This window comes from Pavona decussata, unplaced genomic scaffold (assembly GCF_977016875.1).
Source record: "Pavona decussata unplaced genomic scaffold, jaPavDecu1.1 SCAFFOLD_155, whole genome shotgun sequence".
NCBI classification, from domain to species: Eukaryota; Metazoa; Cnidaria; class Anthozoa; order Scleractinia; family Agariciidae; genus Pavona; species Pavona decussata.
Window position 1 is genome coordinate 1,192,501 of NW_028145567.1, and position 16,419 is coordinate 1,208,919.

A 16,419-nucleotide genomic window follows, 5' to 3' on the forward strand; every position below is an offset into this window, starting at 1 on the left:
CTTCTCCAGCTACGTTCCTTCGATTATTGTTTGAACCTAAAATATAAGAATGACAATATTATAATCAACTGTTAGTGGATATTGACGACTGAAGTAATTCATGAAAAATCAATCACCGCATGCACGGTAGCAAACCTAATGATTGACTAAGCAATTGCCTCAGACTGGATGAGTGAAGCCTGTGCAGGTTTAATGCTCACCTGATTGACTTACAGATTAATGGATTGAGTAATTAGAGTTGATACTTTGATTAATAGAGGGATTAGTTATTATGTCTATCTGATTGATTGATTGATTGATTGATTGATTGATTGATTAATTGATTGATTGCTTACTTGCTTGCTTGCTCATTAGAACTTTTTAACTTTTATCTCAAGCTTCAATCCCGGCTAAAAGAAACATGTTTGATCATAGAAAACATAGCTTTTGTTTTTTTCTTAGTATTGAAGTTTGAGATAGAAGTTAAAATCTGAATGAGGAATATTCTTATGTTTTCAACATAATCATGCTACTCGCGCAAACCACTCTTTTAAGTTATTTGTAAATCCCACGAAGTAACCCATTTAAGTACTATTTTTTTCCTGTGACTGTGCGTAAATGGTCTGTTGTTGAAGCCGCAAACTTAAAGCAGTTCAAAACTGGACTTCAGCATTTCCTACAATAATTCTGGAACCATAAATTCAACTATTTAACAATTATTCTGCGAGCGTGCATTGGAATTATATAAGATAATAGATAGCCAATGAGGCGCGTAGCACCGAGTTGCCTATAATCATCTCATATCTAACGAGCGCGAGTGGAATAATTGTTTTATTAAAACAATCAAGAAATATTGCTAGATCTTGCTGATTTCTCGTTGCCTGAATAGAACAACCAGAAGATAATTTATAACAATGGATGCTTTTTCTCGGGCATGGTATAATGGCTTATATACCATGGTCGCTAAGCCAATTAAATTACTAGAATTTGCATCATACAATGATCCAGTTTTCAATAACAACTATTCACTCATCACCTGACCAGACGAAACACACCACATCAGCTGTTGTGACTGTCAATCGTTCAGGAGTGAAGCGATATTCCATGGCGGGATAAGTCTGCACAATGTTTCCTCTCTTTCCCATTCCTCCGATGTAGTAAATGTTGGCGTTCTGAAATTGTGAAGGCAGACTATTCCTAGGTTTAAGTATGATCACGTGACTTCTGTCTTGAAACGTTCTTCCGACTTGAGCTGTGTTCAACGCAAGTTGTAGAGTGGTGTTACCATCCACGGCCTTTGTTGTCGGGTCATTCGTAACTCTGTAATGTTAAAAATTGTTTTGAGAGGTTATTAAGGCCCGGTGCATACGTCGAACTTTACATGAGCCGAACCTAATCATTTGGTTCGGCGCATGTAAAGAGCGACGTATGAATCAGTTAGGATCGACAGATTTGTATTTGGGTCGACCTATCGTTCTATTCGACTGCGCCAGTCGAATAGAACAGCAAAAGATCGACTTCGATTCAGACGTCGAACTTTTACAAGTGCCGAACCAAATGCATACGTTACACGTATAAATTATATAAATTATATCTATCCCAGAGGTATGCGCGTTCCATCGAATTGGCATGCGTAAAGGACTTCATTCTGAACAAGATGGCGGGAAAAGAGGAATGTGCTTGTTCTTCTTGTTTAGAAACAACTAAATGTACTTGTCTGAGATGCGAAAGATTTAAAAAAAAAAAGAATCTATTCTTGATGTGCACACGCACTTCAAACCGACAGACAGGCTATATCAAAGGCGAAGCCTCAAGACTTCACAGAACAAAATCTTCAAAAACAGCATTTGAAGAAATCATTACTCCATTCAAACAGAGATAACGCGACAGAGGTTACCACGATAACCTTATAGATAAAACTCTCTCAGAAGTCAATTTCAGCGAAAGAATGTCGGCACTGCAAAACAAACAAAAAACTCGCAAAAACATTTTGCCGTTTGTTACGGAATATCGCCCTTCTGTGCCTAACCTAAAACCATGCAGATGAGTAAATGGCACTTGATAGAAAATCAGCCTCTGCTAAGAGAGATTTACAAAGACCCTTCCCTACTTTCTTACAGAAAAGGGAGATCTTGGAAAGACGTACTCGTAAGACCAAATTAGCATTGAAGGTCATATTCTTTCTATATTGACCAATAGGAGCCGTGTTTGGTCTGTCTTCGTTATTTTAATAATAATAATAATAATAATAATAATAATAATAATAATAATAATAATAATGATAATCATAATCATAATCATTTAAATGATCAAAAGCGCTATACATGAGTTTAAAAATTTTATATAAAAATATAATAACTATAAAGAATCAAAAGAAATATCAATAAAAACTAATACTAAAATAAACAATTGACCACCCCAATGCCATTTTACCAAACAAGCTCTTCCATGTCAGAATTCATCTTTCCCGCCATTTTGAATCTTGTTGAGAAAGAACAGCCGCTGACCACGAAAATCTACTTTCTCACTTTAGCTTTAAGTTCGACTCCAGTTGGGTTCGACGTCTGAATCAACTGCCGAACTTAATTATTTGGGTCGACCTTAATAGGCATTAGGTTCGGCTCATGTAAAGTTCGACGTATGAACCGGGCCTTAGGCCCGGTGCGTACGTCGAACTTTACATGAGCCGAACCTAATCATTTGGTTCGGCGCATGTAAAGATCGACGTATGAATCAGTTAGGATCGACAGATTTGTATTTGGGTCGACCCGCCGTTCTATTTGACTGCGCCAGTCGAATAGAACGGCAAAAGTTCGACTTCGATTCAGACGTCGAACTTTTCATGTGCCGAACCAAATGCATAAGTCAGGTCAGATAAATTATATAAATTATATCTATCCCAGAGGTCTGTGCATTCCATCGACTTGGCATGTGCGCAAAGGACTTCATTCTGAACAAGATGGCGGGAAAAGAGGAATGTGCTTGTTATTCTTGTGTCGAAACAACTAAATATACTTGTCTGAGATGCGAAACATTAAAAACAAAAATCTATTGTTGATGTGCATACGCACTTCAAACCGACAGAAACTTTCCAGTACAGGCTATATCAAAGGCGAAGCTACAAGACTTCTCAGAACAAAATCTTCAAAAAACAACTTCCGCGAAAGAATGTCGGCACTACAAAACAAACAAAAAACGCGCAAAAACATTTTGCCGTTTGTCACGGAACATCGCCCTTCTGTGCCTAACCTAAAACAATTCAGATGAGTGAATGGCACTTGATAGAAAATCAGCCTCTGCTAAAAGAGATCTACAAAGACCCTTCCCTGCTTTCTTACAGAAAAGGGAGATTTTTGAAAGACGTACTCGTAAGAGCAAATTAGCTTTGAAGGTCATATTTTTCGTATCTTGTTCAATAGGAGCCGTGTTTTGGCCTGTCTTCATTATTTTACCAAACAAGCGCTTCCATGTCAGAATTCATTTTTCCCGCCACTTTGAATCTTGTTGAGTAAAAACAACAGCCGCTGACCACAAAAATCTGTTTTCTCACTTTAGCTTTAATTAAGTTCGACTTCAGTTAGGTTCGACGTCTGAATCAACTGCCGAACTTAATTATTTGGGTCGACCTTAATAGGTATTAGGTTCGGCTCATGTAAAGAGCGACGTATTCGACTGCGCCAGTCGAATAGAACGGCAAAAGTTCGACTTCGATTCAGACGTTGAACTTTACATGTGCCGAACCAAATGCATACGTTACGTATAAATTATATAAATTATATCTATCCCAGAGGTATGCGCGTTCCATCGACTTAGCATGCGCAAAGGACTTCATTCTGAACAAAATAGCGGGAAAAGAGGAATAAGCTTGTTCTTCTTGTTTCGAAACAACTAAATATACTTGTCTGAGATGCAAAAGATTAAAAAAAAAAAAAGAATCTATTTTTGATGTCCACACGCACTTCAAACCGACAGAGACTTTCCTATACAGGCTATATCAAAGGCGAAGCCTCAAGACTTATCAGAACAAAATCTTCAAAAACAACATTTGAAGAAAACATTACTGTATTCAAACTGAGATTACGCTACAGAGGTTACCTCGATAACCTTATAGATAAAACTCTTTCAGAAGTAAATTTCCGCGAAAGAATGCAGGCACTACAAAACAAACAAAAAACGCGCAAAAACATTTTGCGTTTGTTACGGAATATCGCCCTTCTGTGCCTAACCTAAAACAATTCAGATGAGTAAATGACACTTGATAGAAAAACAGCCTCTGCTAAAAGAGATCTACAGAGACCCTTCCCTGCTTTCGTACAGAAAAGGGAGATTTTTGAAAGACGTACTCGTAAGAGCAAATTAGCTTTGAAGTTCATATTCTTCCTATCTCGACCAATAAGAGCCGTGTTTGGCCTGTCTTCATTATTTTACCAAACAAGTTCTTCCATGTCAGAATTCATCCTTCCCGCCATTTTGAATCTTGTTAAGTAAAAACAACAGCCGCTGACCACGAAAATCTATTTTCTCACTTTAGCTTTAATTAAGTTCGACTTCAGTTGGGTTCGACGTCTGAATCAACTGCCGAACTTAATTATTTGGGTCGACCTTAATAGGTATTAGGTTCGGCTCATGTAAAGTTCGACGTCTGAACCGGGCCTAAGAAACCGTTCTCCTCGACACTGATGGAGGGGGCGCGCAGTGGTACGAAATGGACAGAAAATCGGACTTGATCCTGTTTTGCATGCATTTCACTGTTCCTATTCAAAAGATAGCAGAAACGTCTCCCGAAATCATCATGAATTTTTTTAGTGTATAATACACGGAGAACGTTGGAGATTTCTACGCCGGAGTTCGCCCAGAAGAAAATAAAACTGGAACGACTTTAGCAACTTTCAGTAGAAACGTCCGCTATGATGAGAAATTCTCCTCAACGGTACCAGCGCCATGGTCTCAGTGGCCATATTCTGTGTTTATAGAAATTTTTTTCTGTTTGCTGTTTAACCTCTTCGTTATATCTGCAATAGGAGTGTTTTTACAATGGAATATTAGATATATTGTGGAGTATAGGAACTAATCACTACTGACTAATCATGAAATCATTTCAAATTTACATTTCACATTTTCTTGTCTGCAGTTATATAATATTAATATTTTGAGTTAATTAGATACTAAATTAGTTACTCACTGTGAATTGTTTCTGACATCAAAGTCACGTGGCACATCATCAGTTGTGATGTTGTATCTGCAAAGTCAGAGCAAAGAGGTAAGATGGATAGTCCAATTTTAAATTAAAACCCGCTCTCATGCACTTAAGCCACCTGTCGGAGCTTTAAGTATTCCAGTTCCGCAGTATGTCTAGATTGATAAATCCAGGAACTGACGTTACATTTTATTCACACCACGGTTACTCAAGTTACCCTGGTTCTGAATCCTGGCATGAGATCCCTTGATCATGGTAAATCTGGTTATTTCAGACTGCCCAGGCTTACCAGAAATACAAGGGTTAACTAGAGTTTTAAATAATTTTATAGGGTTCAAGAGGCTGTGGTAAGTCTGGTTCGAGAATCTCAATACTCTTGTCTAGACTTCAACCAGAGCTATAACCCTAACCCAGAAATGTTAGTATTGCCATACACGCCATGGATTGGATGCTTGCCTAAGTATTGTACGTTTAGCTTCCACCATTATGTTAATATAATAAAACGTCTATTACCTAATGCACTTTAAAGATGAATATTTGAAAAACGTAATATTAATTATAACTCTTGTCGACTTTTATACTTTTGCCTCTAATTATAAATTAATTCTGTATCAGATTATTTTCGGCTCTGAATTTCCAGGATTATGATACACAAATAAAAAATCTGGCTTATCTAGCTTACCTTAGCCGAAGCACACATCGTTGAGGGGTGTTGGAAGGGAAACAAGGAACTTTCCACTTGTACGATGAAAACTTGCCTTCCATGTTCATTCCGTTGTGATTGACGACTGTGGAAGGGGCGAAGATCACATCAGCCGGTTTGGGAACAACAACGAACTGTTCGTTTTGATCGGCTCCTTGTGAAATCTTGTGTGGTTGGTACGGTAGGCCTCTTACAAGCATCAAATTTGAATTGCCGCCAAGAGAGTTTATACCTCCAGAACTTTTTTCTAAATAATTTACAATGAATGGTGTCCAGGTCCCTCCGGCTGCGTTACACGACTCCTCTGTAATGGGCTTGATGACACATTTTTGGGCAACAGAATTGTCATGGTTTCTTGGGCATCTCGCTCTCCTCCCTCCCTTCATGCACATATCTGCGAAATGGATTTTGACGACAGTGATTATAATTCGACGAGCAAGTGTCAGATGAAATATTCAGTGTTCTACCCCAGAGAGCTCATCCGGGGTGAGTTGCATAAAATTTAACGTCCGCCGTAACTGCTAACGCCAGACATTTAGCCCAGTCACATTCAGTATTTTAACGTCTGACGATAGCACTTTAATACACCCGCCGTTAAGTTATATGCAACTCGTCCCTGGTTGTTTGCGGTAGGTAGAACCGGATAGTTTATAACTGCAATCTAAGAATGTTATCGGTTTTAACAGCTTGGCTAAAAGACGACAGAGCAACGTGTCTGGGAAGTAACTCAGAGATCATAAAATTTTAATAGCCAATTAAGTAAGTAGGATTTTAAAGGAAACTTACATTTTGTCCTATATTCAGGACTATTGACGTAGTTCCTCATGTAACTCAGAGTTTTGTTATCGCTGACCATGATAGCAACGTCCGTCCACGAGGTGGGGCCCCAGTAAGGGTAGTAATCACGCTCCTCGGGGACTTCCAAGCCCCTCCTGGTTCCTTTTGGGTTTTGCCGCGTGCTGATTGCTTGATCTCGTCTCAGGTTTTGGTTAGCGGTGAACAAGCCTACCACATTAACAAGAAGCGTTATAACCGAAGCAATTCAAACAAACGAAAAAGAAAGCTATAAACGGCACTGGTTTTAAAAAGTGCCTATGAAGTAAAAAAACATTGCATTGTTATTAAGTTTACCATGTCTTAATTACGAAATTATTAAAGAAATGCGCTAGAAAAAACAATAAGGTGCTTTTTTAGTCGTACAAAGTAGCCAAAATGAGAAAAATAGTGTCCCGGTATCTGGGAACTAGTCTAGCGTTTGATGACTTAGGAAATGCCTCAAAGATTTGTTTACGACACATCTCGCCTTGTTGTTAGACAGAATCACCCAATATTTTTATCGTGAATATTTTCATGTTCAAGGTTTCTTCCCCCCCCCCCCCCCCCCGCCAAAAAAAAAAAAGTCGGACAATGATGAAGTAATGTCCTTTACTGAAACTTTTCCAACGGATATCTGAAAGAGTCAAGCGATTCAGGCAAAATCGAAGTTAAACATTGCAATCGTTCGACCCGATTCGGATCATGCTGGCGTCGAACAGCTCGAGAATAAGACGAGGACGAAGATCAAGATGGCCTTACCGCTATCGTTCTGCGCGCTCGATTCGAAGGCGACGTTTCAGTAAATGATTGTTTAGTACTTGGATATATTTTGCCGAGATGAAGGCGAAGAATTTCGTAGTTTGCTGGAAATTGTCTCTCCAAACTCAATTTTGTTCGATTTGAGAATGCGAGAGAGCACAGATGCTGCAAATGGAAATTGCACAGGCCCGTCAAAAACTCACTTTTGATGGAAGCAATAGTTTTTAAAAGTCAGGTCAATATATATATATATATACATTCTAGGGCAACTTGAGTCTTTTCGAAATTACGAGCCGGGGCATCTTTGTCCATTTCTCGAAAACCTTAGGTCTTATTTCCTTTCCGAAAATTTTAGTTGACTTTTTTTCGGTACTCGAAACGACATTTTTGTCAATCCGAAAACACTAGGCCTTAAGTTTTTCATACCAGAAAAGTTCGAAGAGAAAATTCCCTTTAGAAAATTGTAGATAATTTACCGAAACGATCCGTTGGATGCCCCTCAGTCTTCTTTGAGGTTGACAGACCCGGCTAAACGACTCCCGCTTTGTGTCTGTTGTGTTGATCGCTGATGAAAGCTTTTGTATTCTTGGTTTTCACGTGACGTCACCTAATTCTTGAATTCAAAACTGGGAGGCCTACAAAATTTTTACCTTTATTCAAGGAAAGATTACCTAAAAATATGTCTGTTCACAATTTCTTAGCTCGATGTCGTGCTTCCTTTTGAAAATAGAACAGTTTCAATTTTCGAGTTTCCATCGTGCGTGACATAAGGAGGGCGGCCGTGACAGAGCTTTTCCGTATCTTAAAAATGACTCTTCGGGTGATTTTCAGCATTCTAAACAATTTAAGTTTGAGGAGAAATATTAATCTTAACATTCGAAAATTCACAAGGGCAAACAAACCTCTTTTCTGGCAAAAGTGAACTCCAGATGTTTTTTCGTATTTCCGGCCGCCATGTTTGTGCCCCTCAGAGGGACACAAACATGGCGTCTCCATACTAAGCTCTATAAATTTATGTGGAACATTTTGTCAAAGAACTCGAGTACGGAATGCCGCACAGACCTGACACTAGAACAGATGCCTTATTTATTTATCCTCTATACCATGTCAATTTCTTGACTTCATTCATGGAATGGTTTCGATTTTTTTTTTCAATGGCGTGACAGTGAAAACCGAGAATAGTTTTGCTTTCTTGTATAAGAGATTCATCCCTTTTGATCAAAATGTGGTGCGACCGCTCGTGATCGTGAGGGGAAATGCTCAAATATATACTGAATGGAAGTTTTCTTACTGTTCGTTTCGATTAGTTTTCGATATGCATGACAATGTGTATGCTACAATTCCCGGGTACAATTGTAGCTCTGTGGCATTGGTTTAGGTTTATCGGCTCAAATTAAGCAAGATTTCTGGGAGCGCTAAATAAATGTTATCTGCTAAGACTGAGGATCCGTTGATCAGTTCTCTACCCGTGATTTCATGCTTATGCTATCAACTGCAGTAAGACTGTTTATCACGGATATGAGAGTGTAATACATCCACACACAGCTGATCATCGTTGTCTTTCGATTTCGAGAGCTATGGCTTGAATCTTTCCTGTGAATTCGGCAAACCGAATCTACTTCTGCCGTAAAGCTTCGTCTCATTCTCGGGAAGTAATGTATACTTATTCCCGGCATGTCAGTTTTTTTTTCGCGCATTTGTCATATTGTATACCTGCCAACTCTCACGCATCATGTGCGCGAGTCTCACGTACTAAAGACATCGATCTCACGCATCAAGGACAATTTCTCACGCCTGACTCACAACTCCGGACAAGTTGTTCTAAAAAACTTCATTTCATTTCAGATTTGTTTTGTATTATTTCTTTGCTCCTTATAGCAATCGCAAAAGCTTTCAAAGGTCGTCGGAATATCGCCGGACATTTTCGGCAACGTTCGGAAATCTTTGGAAGTGGCTCGGACGTTTTTGGAAATCCCGGTCATGACGAGACAAAAATCTTACGCGTTTGACTGAGAAAAAGTTGGCAGGTGTAATATTGGAGTTACCAGCTGCAAAATAAGTCGCCGAGATCGAAGCTAGAAAGTCCCTTCGCAGCCATGACAGTCGTGTGTTCCAAAGTATTTTCTACGTCACAACCTTGTAATACGATCGTTTTGGCAGCGCGCAACATGGAGACACTTTCCGGCGCTAAATTCGAACCTTTCAGGGATCATAATTGCAGATTGAGACGGTTTTGTTCGGCAAAGCCCACATATTCAGACCGAGAAATTCATAAACTAACAAACCGTGACAGAAAAAATTTTACTTCATGGGCACTTTAAGCTGTGTGTTGAATTTTCTTTAACCTTCTATGGAGGCGAAAGGTGTGGTTGTTCTGGTTGCGTGAGTTGACTTTCGGTATCGTTACTTGACTCTATCTATCTGATTCCGGGATAGGAATACATGCAATTTATACTAGAAATCCCTCATTAGAGGTTTTTGGAGTTACTGGAATACAATATATAATAAAAAATTGCAGGGTTATCCCCTATCGCCTCACTGAGTAGCAGTAGGACAATTGAGCTTCGGAGACAAGGATTCGAATCGCCGATCGAAAATAACTCAAAACTGTAAACTGAACACCAATTGTCCACGTTGTTTATCGAAAAATATATGAAACAACAGAACTGTAACGTTAATGTCTTTAAAAAAAATTTATCTACTTGCCCTGAATTCAAACTTAAGGTCAACCATACTCAATTAATCTGCGTGGGTAACTTTGCTTGGTATAAACTGGCTGTCTGGCTCCACTATAGCCCCTATGGTTATTCCAGGCAGCCAGTACTCTAATTTTATTTCTAATATTTTTGCAATGAACTTTACGTAAGGCACGAGTACAAATAAAGACAGTTGTTGTTGTTGTTGTTGTTGCTAGAGAGGTGCTATTTAAGCTCATTCGTTTTGTTTCAAGGACGGATTCATTGACTCTATAACGAGACGGGTTCATTTAGAAATGTTGTAACCAAGCCGTTTGGTTATTGGTTCCTGCTACTCGTGAGATAATACGCGGCTAGGAAGGTGGAGGATCATTGTCCCTTGAATTTACTTCTTTCTCACCTTTGTTTCGCCCCCTGCGGAAATACGCCTGATAGTAATTGGCTGGCTCGTGAAGGCCGCGGTCCTTTTGGATATAACTATTCTCTCTCGCTCTGTTTATAAAACGTTGAGTGTTACGCATTTGACCATTTCGAATCGTGTGAAATTCGAACTCTGTGTTCGTATCATTGGAAGCCATCTTGCCTTCAGGGTATGGCTGACACATGTACTGTAAGATGACTTGTGATTCGACTCTGTCATCCGTCTTTGGGCCGGTGCCATGCTGATTTGTCCACATAATTTCCACTTCGGTTTCGGCGTTACCGTTGCAATCGCTCATGTAGAATTCCTGATAGATTGAAAATAAACGAAATAATGATTTATTTATTAACGAGGTAAAAACCTCCAAGAGAACGTCAAACACTTTTTCCACCTCACTGCCTCGCCTGTGGTTCACAAATGCAGTCAAACCTCCCGTAAGCGACCACCCGAAACGTCAAGCCTAGATGGTCGCTTACGAGAGGTCAGACCACAGTAGCAACGGCGTTCAACTGCTAGTACATAAAGAGGGAGAACAATATCACGGTCGTGAGCCCATACTTGAAATTTGGCCATTTCACTCTTTGTCGTGTAGAGGACGTCAAAGAAATCTACTATTTTTTAACGCACGTGCAGAGCCATTGTTTTGCTCATTAAACCTTTTATTTTTTGACTTCCTTGTCGCCGTCGTTTTTCGTAAGTTTCCTAATGTATAGAGGATAAAACGTATGATTTCGTACCATTGGTAGCTGTCTGAACTCTAGAATGTTATCTCCAGGGTTGTCATCCAACTTGTCTCCGACGTTATACCCAGCTTTGCCATTATTCTAAGAGAGAAGAACATTAATGCAGCAGATATCGCATTGAAGCAGAAAAATAGTTCAAACATGCCGCATTTTACACCAAAAATTAGAGGTTGGTCAGATGATCAAACCAGAAAGGTGGATATGACTGATGTTATATTAAGCGAGTATTTACACCCGCGTCAGAAATATTTTCCATGAGAACCTGATAATTTTCATTTTTTTTTTCCTAGTGATGAGTTAGCCCTTCATAAACAACGTGAAGGTCAAGAAAATACTTCTTAAAGTTTTTATCTCCAAACTGTTTGAAAGGTCACATTTGAAGACATTTGAAGATTCACCCACTGATTAAATTAAAACTGAAACGCTCAAGTTAAAAACCGCCTGGAACCGCAGACATAAAACATGTAGAATCATATAATGGAGATACTAGTTAGCAGTTTATTCTGATTTCAATGGACAGAATGTTCGGTTTCTTTCTCAAGTAGACTGACATATCGCAATCATTTTGAGGAAACAGAACTGGCTCCGCAGCATTTTTCCGTGGGTAGATTTAGAAAAGATGTCCTACGGCCTGTCGCAAACGGCATTCTTACCTGCGAATCAAACAGCCTCCTGGCATTCCTGACGTTAACCCCGTTGCCGTTTAGTCGATTATTGGATCCTGGAGGGAAATGCATGTACATGTCTGACGTGCAAGGCACGATCATGATAAAAGCAGGCAACAGGTAGCCCCAAACAGATATAGCGCTCCTCATGGTCTGTTGGAAAACAAAGCAACAAAACAAGGTGCTTGAGTTAGCGGCTTAACGAGAGGAAAAAATGAAAGATTCTTTTAATTCTAATCTCTCTGCTATATTTTACTGTGAAACTGAAGTACAAGAAACTCGGTAATCTGGAAGTTTGTTCTGTTTGATCCACTTCTCTGCGGAGACCTTTAATAGAGCCCGCAGTTGTTCATTTTAAGGCAGGTTTTCTTTCAATTGGCGCGGAGAAATAAATACATCTGCCTAGCCCTCCAAATGGTTATACAACTTAAAGTCCCCTGAATCTTTCATTTAAGCACAAGCTTACCTTACACCACCAGCTTGATCAGGAACGAACTCTTGCTGACAATTTTCGCTTGATCCAAATGCCCCAGCTGAATTGCGAACCTGAGATTTTATACTGCACTTCTTGAACATTTATTCAACCGCAATGAATGTCGTCAACAAAGACGTAATGGTGATTCAAATTATTTTCTCGAAGCGGAGGTGAAACGTGATCGATATTGAGTGAGCCACAAAGCTGTGCGGTAAGAGAAATACAATTTCCGTCCGCGAGAAATCATTTTCTCATGCCGCTCGCAAATTATCGAAACCGCGATAAATGTCTTATCGATCAAATTCGGTCAGAAGTTTAATATCTAGTGCGACAAACAAGCTCACAATCTATATTTCTGTTGGTCGCTAAATACAGTTTTCGCGTTTAAAAAAAGCATGATTCAAATTTTTGATAAAGCAATAACATTTTCCTAAGAATTCGTCTGGCCAATATACAAGGGTGAAAAGAAGAATCAATTGCATAATATCAATCCTCGAAGATTTCAGTTTACGAAAACGACGTTGAGTCAGTAGGCAGGGGCACCCAACGGATCGTTTCGGTACTGAATTATCTGTTCGGAAGGCCTTTAATCCCCTACAATTTTCTAAAGGAAATTTTCACCACCAACTTTCGTGATATGGGAAATTTAAGGCCTAGTGTTTTCGGGTTGATAAAAATGTTGTTTCGGGTGCCGAAAAAAGGTTAGCTAAGATTTTCGGAAAGGAAATATTTTAAGACCTGAGGTTTTCGGGAAATGGACAAGAATGCCCTAATAATTTCGAAAAGATTCAAGTTCCCCTAGAATGACCGAACAGATAAAGATATTATAGCGCTGCCTAAAATAAACCTATAGAACTTTAAAGGCACTCCAGATAGCCTAAAATAGCGTTTCAAAGGATTTGAGAGAAAACTGTCGTTGGGTGCCCCTGAGTAGGCAGGATCCGTTGTTAATGGAAGTTGAAGGAGTGAATATCCTCGTAATTGTGCTAAACACACCAAGTGTAAACTGTTTAACACAATTTCTAAACAAAAATAACGAAAGAAAAAAGAGACTGAGAGCGATGAAACTTATTAAGTTGTGCAACTTTAAAATTTAGCACATTTGCCAGGACATTAGATTTCCAGTTTTGGAAGTGCAGAATCAGTTATCGTTTTTCCGGCTTGATAACTGTACTCAGCCGATCATCGTTTTCAACGTAAAAGACTAAACTTAAATGTTTAAGGATTTACGATATGGACCGCCAGACTGATCTGAATTAATTTACTGCATGAATATGTTGTTGTTGTCGGATAGCTTTTCTACCAATCACGTCATCTAATCATTAACAATCATTTAATCAACCACGTCCAGCAATTCAGAATTTAACTTCCAAAATCCCTGTTTGCTTCATATAAAAAAGTAAATAAGCACTGAATAAATATATCGCTAGATATTTCCTGTCTTCATAAACTGAGTACATATATTCAATCATTAGTTCCTTCCCGTAAATCTGTAATTAGAAAACCTTTGGTCAGGCTCTGAGTCATTATTTTCAAAATAGAGAACGATATATTTAGTTTTGTTCAGGGAATAAACTGCAAGTTTAATGGAAACGTGTTGTCTCGGGCGTATCAAAATACAAAAATGAAGCTGAAATCTTTATTATAAACGGGATAGCGAAATAAAACACAGATCTAAAGCGGGCTGGCTAGTCCCGGTGTATGATCGTCCGGATCTAGCAGATCGCCCCAATCGTTTCCAAAAGAAATCAATAAAATAAAATAACTAAATAAATAAATAAATACAAATTGCAGTATATGTCAGATAAGATAAATAGTTTCAAAAGTCGAGTAACACCGAATATTGCATAGTTTTCTTGGTAACCGCTCGATTATTCTTTTAATCAACTAGATCGATTTTCAAGGTGAAGGTGAATTTTACATCGGAATTCAGGTCCAGTATGACTCCCCTGCGCCCTGTATATTGACGTATGTTATTGATGTGATCGCTGAATGATACTAGCCTAATGCCAATTAAAAACAAATATAATTTTTAAAGACCCAGGAACAATGAAGTCGCATGCCCAGACTATTGTAGCTACTCTTTGATCGATCTGCCATAGGCCGAGATGTTTTTTGATTGACCATCCCTAGTTTCACTAAAAGGTTAGGATCCCCTTTTGAGTGCAATGACTGGTTGTCCAGTTAAGCTTGGCCTAAGAGTGTTTCTCTTGTCAAACGGAAATGATGATTACTGCCGGTGAACTCATCAGACAAACAGTTTGCTTAAAACATAAAACATTTACTCGCAGTGCGTGTTAAATTTCGCCGCATTCAAGCAGCTCACAACACTAAACACATTCAGTGTAAATGGACACAACAACGCAATCATCGTCTTCCATGATGTAATTTTTAAACTAGAGCTCGAATACAATTCTGGTTTTGCGGAGGAGTTTTTCAACTTTTTGAGACAAAAATTGGTAGAATAACACGATATTCATTCAGGCTAATAGCAAGAAAAGATGTCTTTACAATCTAATAAATTAGAGACGGAAAACAACAGGATTAAGTCTAAACTGTTTTTTCATCGGTAATTCTTTGAAACGGATGAAAACAGAATAATTCTTTTTCTTGATTTTGATTATATTATAAACAAATGGTAAACGGCGTTGCGTGCACTAATAGGTAGCGTTCGATTGACCGTATTCCGGAATAAGAATATATATACTCGTAAATTAAAACGGAATAACTGTTAGATTTCAGTTCTTTTAAAGTAAATCTGGGAAGACATTTCTCAAACTTTTACCGATTCGCGATAATTTAGGAGCCATTTTATACTACATTAATTACTAAAACCTCTTGTGAGTGATTTCTCGCCGCCATTTTATGTTTTCCTGTTCCGGAATAGCGTCAGTCGAACACACCCTAAGTCATGGATGTACTTGAGAGGCTTGCTTCTTCCTATCTCCCACTTGCATCCATAAGGTTTACATTTGTTTAATCCGGGTTTTACTGTCAGTCAGAGGAATCCGTAGTTTTCTCCGAGCAGACTAGTACGAAAAACATGAAGATATTTTACCAAGCACCATCTTAAGAGGCTAGGAAGATGATATTGTGTTCGTTTCTTAGGTTACTTGGATAAAAAAGACACTCGGCTGAAATAATTGTATCTTTACAATTTTTTTATTAATTCAAATCAAGAGAGGATGAAGGTCAAATACAGAACCACTTTTTTATTTCATAAAAAGCTAGACAAACTGAGTGCCTCGTTTGGGGACAAGGATAAAGAGTTGAGAGGTTTATATTTGCCACGGTGACCCCCATGTTCTGTGCCGCCATGTTGGCATCCATTAATGTCGTTATATAGCGCCAAAGCATTTGTGGGAGTATTTTTATAGTTTATTAGTTAGTATCCTTTGTCCAATGTTGCACGCGACGTTTCACAGATCCAAACGCATTTTTTTAGGCTTGTTTTGTTGCTCGCGTAGCGTACGATTTTTAGCGCAATTTTAAATCAGCCAGTCAAAACCTTGCAACGTGAATTTCAAAAAAATTCACTGGAATCGTTATCCCTCACCCATGTTACATGACATCGACGTTCCTGGCGCAACATTATTATGAAGTTGAATATTGTTTATTTAGTGACACTATAGCTGCCTGCTGCCATTTTATGATAAGGGTGGTTCAAGATTGCATGCGTGAGCCCGCCAATGTATTTTGTAGGTTCTATGTTTTAATTTCATGTACCTTCCGGAGCATGACACCGAAAGAAATTTACAAACTTACTCGCGATCACGACTTGGGAAACACGAAAGCTATGAGAAAGCTTAAATGAAGGAAAATCTCTTTACAAGAATTTCTTAAGACGGATGTATGTGTTTTATATCGTGCCAAAAAATATCCCGTATATTTTCATTTTGCCATTTGTTTGTCTCCAATTTTTCTAGAAACAATTTTTTCCGCATTAATTTTAATTACTCAGTGGC

The 16,419-nt window shown here is 38.7% G+C and overlaps 1 protein-coding gene across 1 annotated transcript in view; it reads right to left on the reverse strand.

The window, feature by feature from the left end:
• The window catches only part of LOC146465767 (protein DD3-3-like), a 14,568-nt gene extending 1,971 nt beyond the window's left edge, over nt 1-12,597 (reverse strand). Inside the window, exons 1-9 of the mRNA XM_085128200.1 lie at nt 12,446-12,597; nt 11,968-12,132; nt 11,309-11,395; nt 10,551-10,878; nt 6,666-6,884; nt 5,859-6,273; nt 5,162-5,218; nt 1,016-1,299; nt 1-36 (exon numbers count right to left, since the gene is read on the reverse strand). The exon at nt 1-36 is cut by the window's left edge and continues 9 nt beyond it. Coding sequence (XP_084984326.1) covers nt 1-36; nt 1,016-1,299; nt 5,162-5,218; nt 5,859-6,273; nt 6,666-6,884; nt 10,551-10,878; nt 11,309-11,395; nt 11,968-12,129 — 1,588 coding nt within the window. The 5' untranslated portion in view covers nt 12,130-12,132; nt 12,446-12,597. The remainder of the gene's footprint in view (nt 37-1,015; nt 1,300-5,161; nt 5,219-5,858; nt 6,274-6,665; nt 6,885-10,550; nt 10,879-11,308; nt 11,396-11,967; nt 12,133-12,445) is intronic.
• Between the last annotated feature and the right edge of the window lie 3,822 nt (nt 12,598-16,419).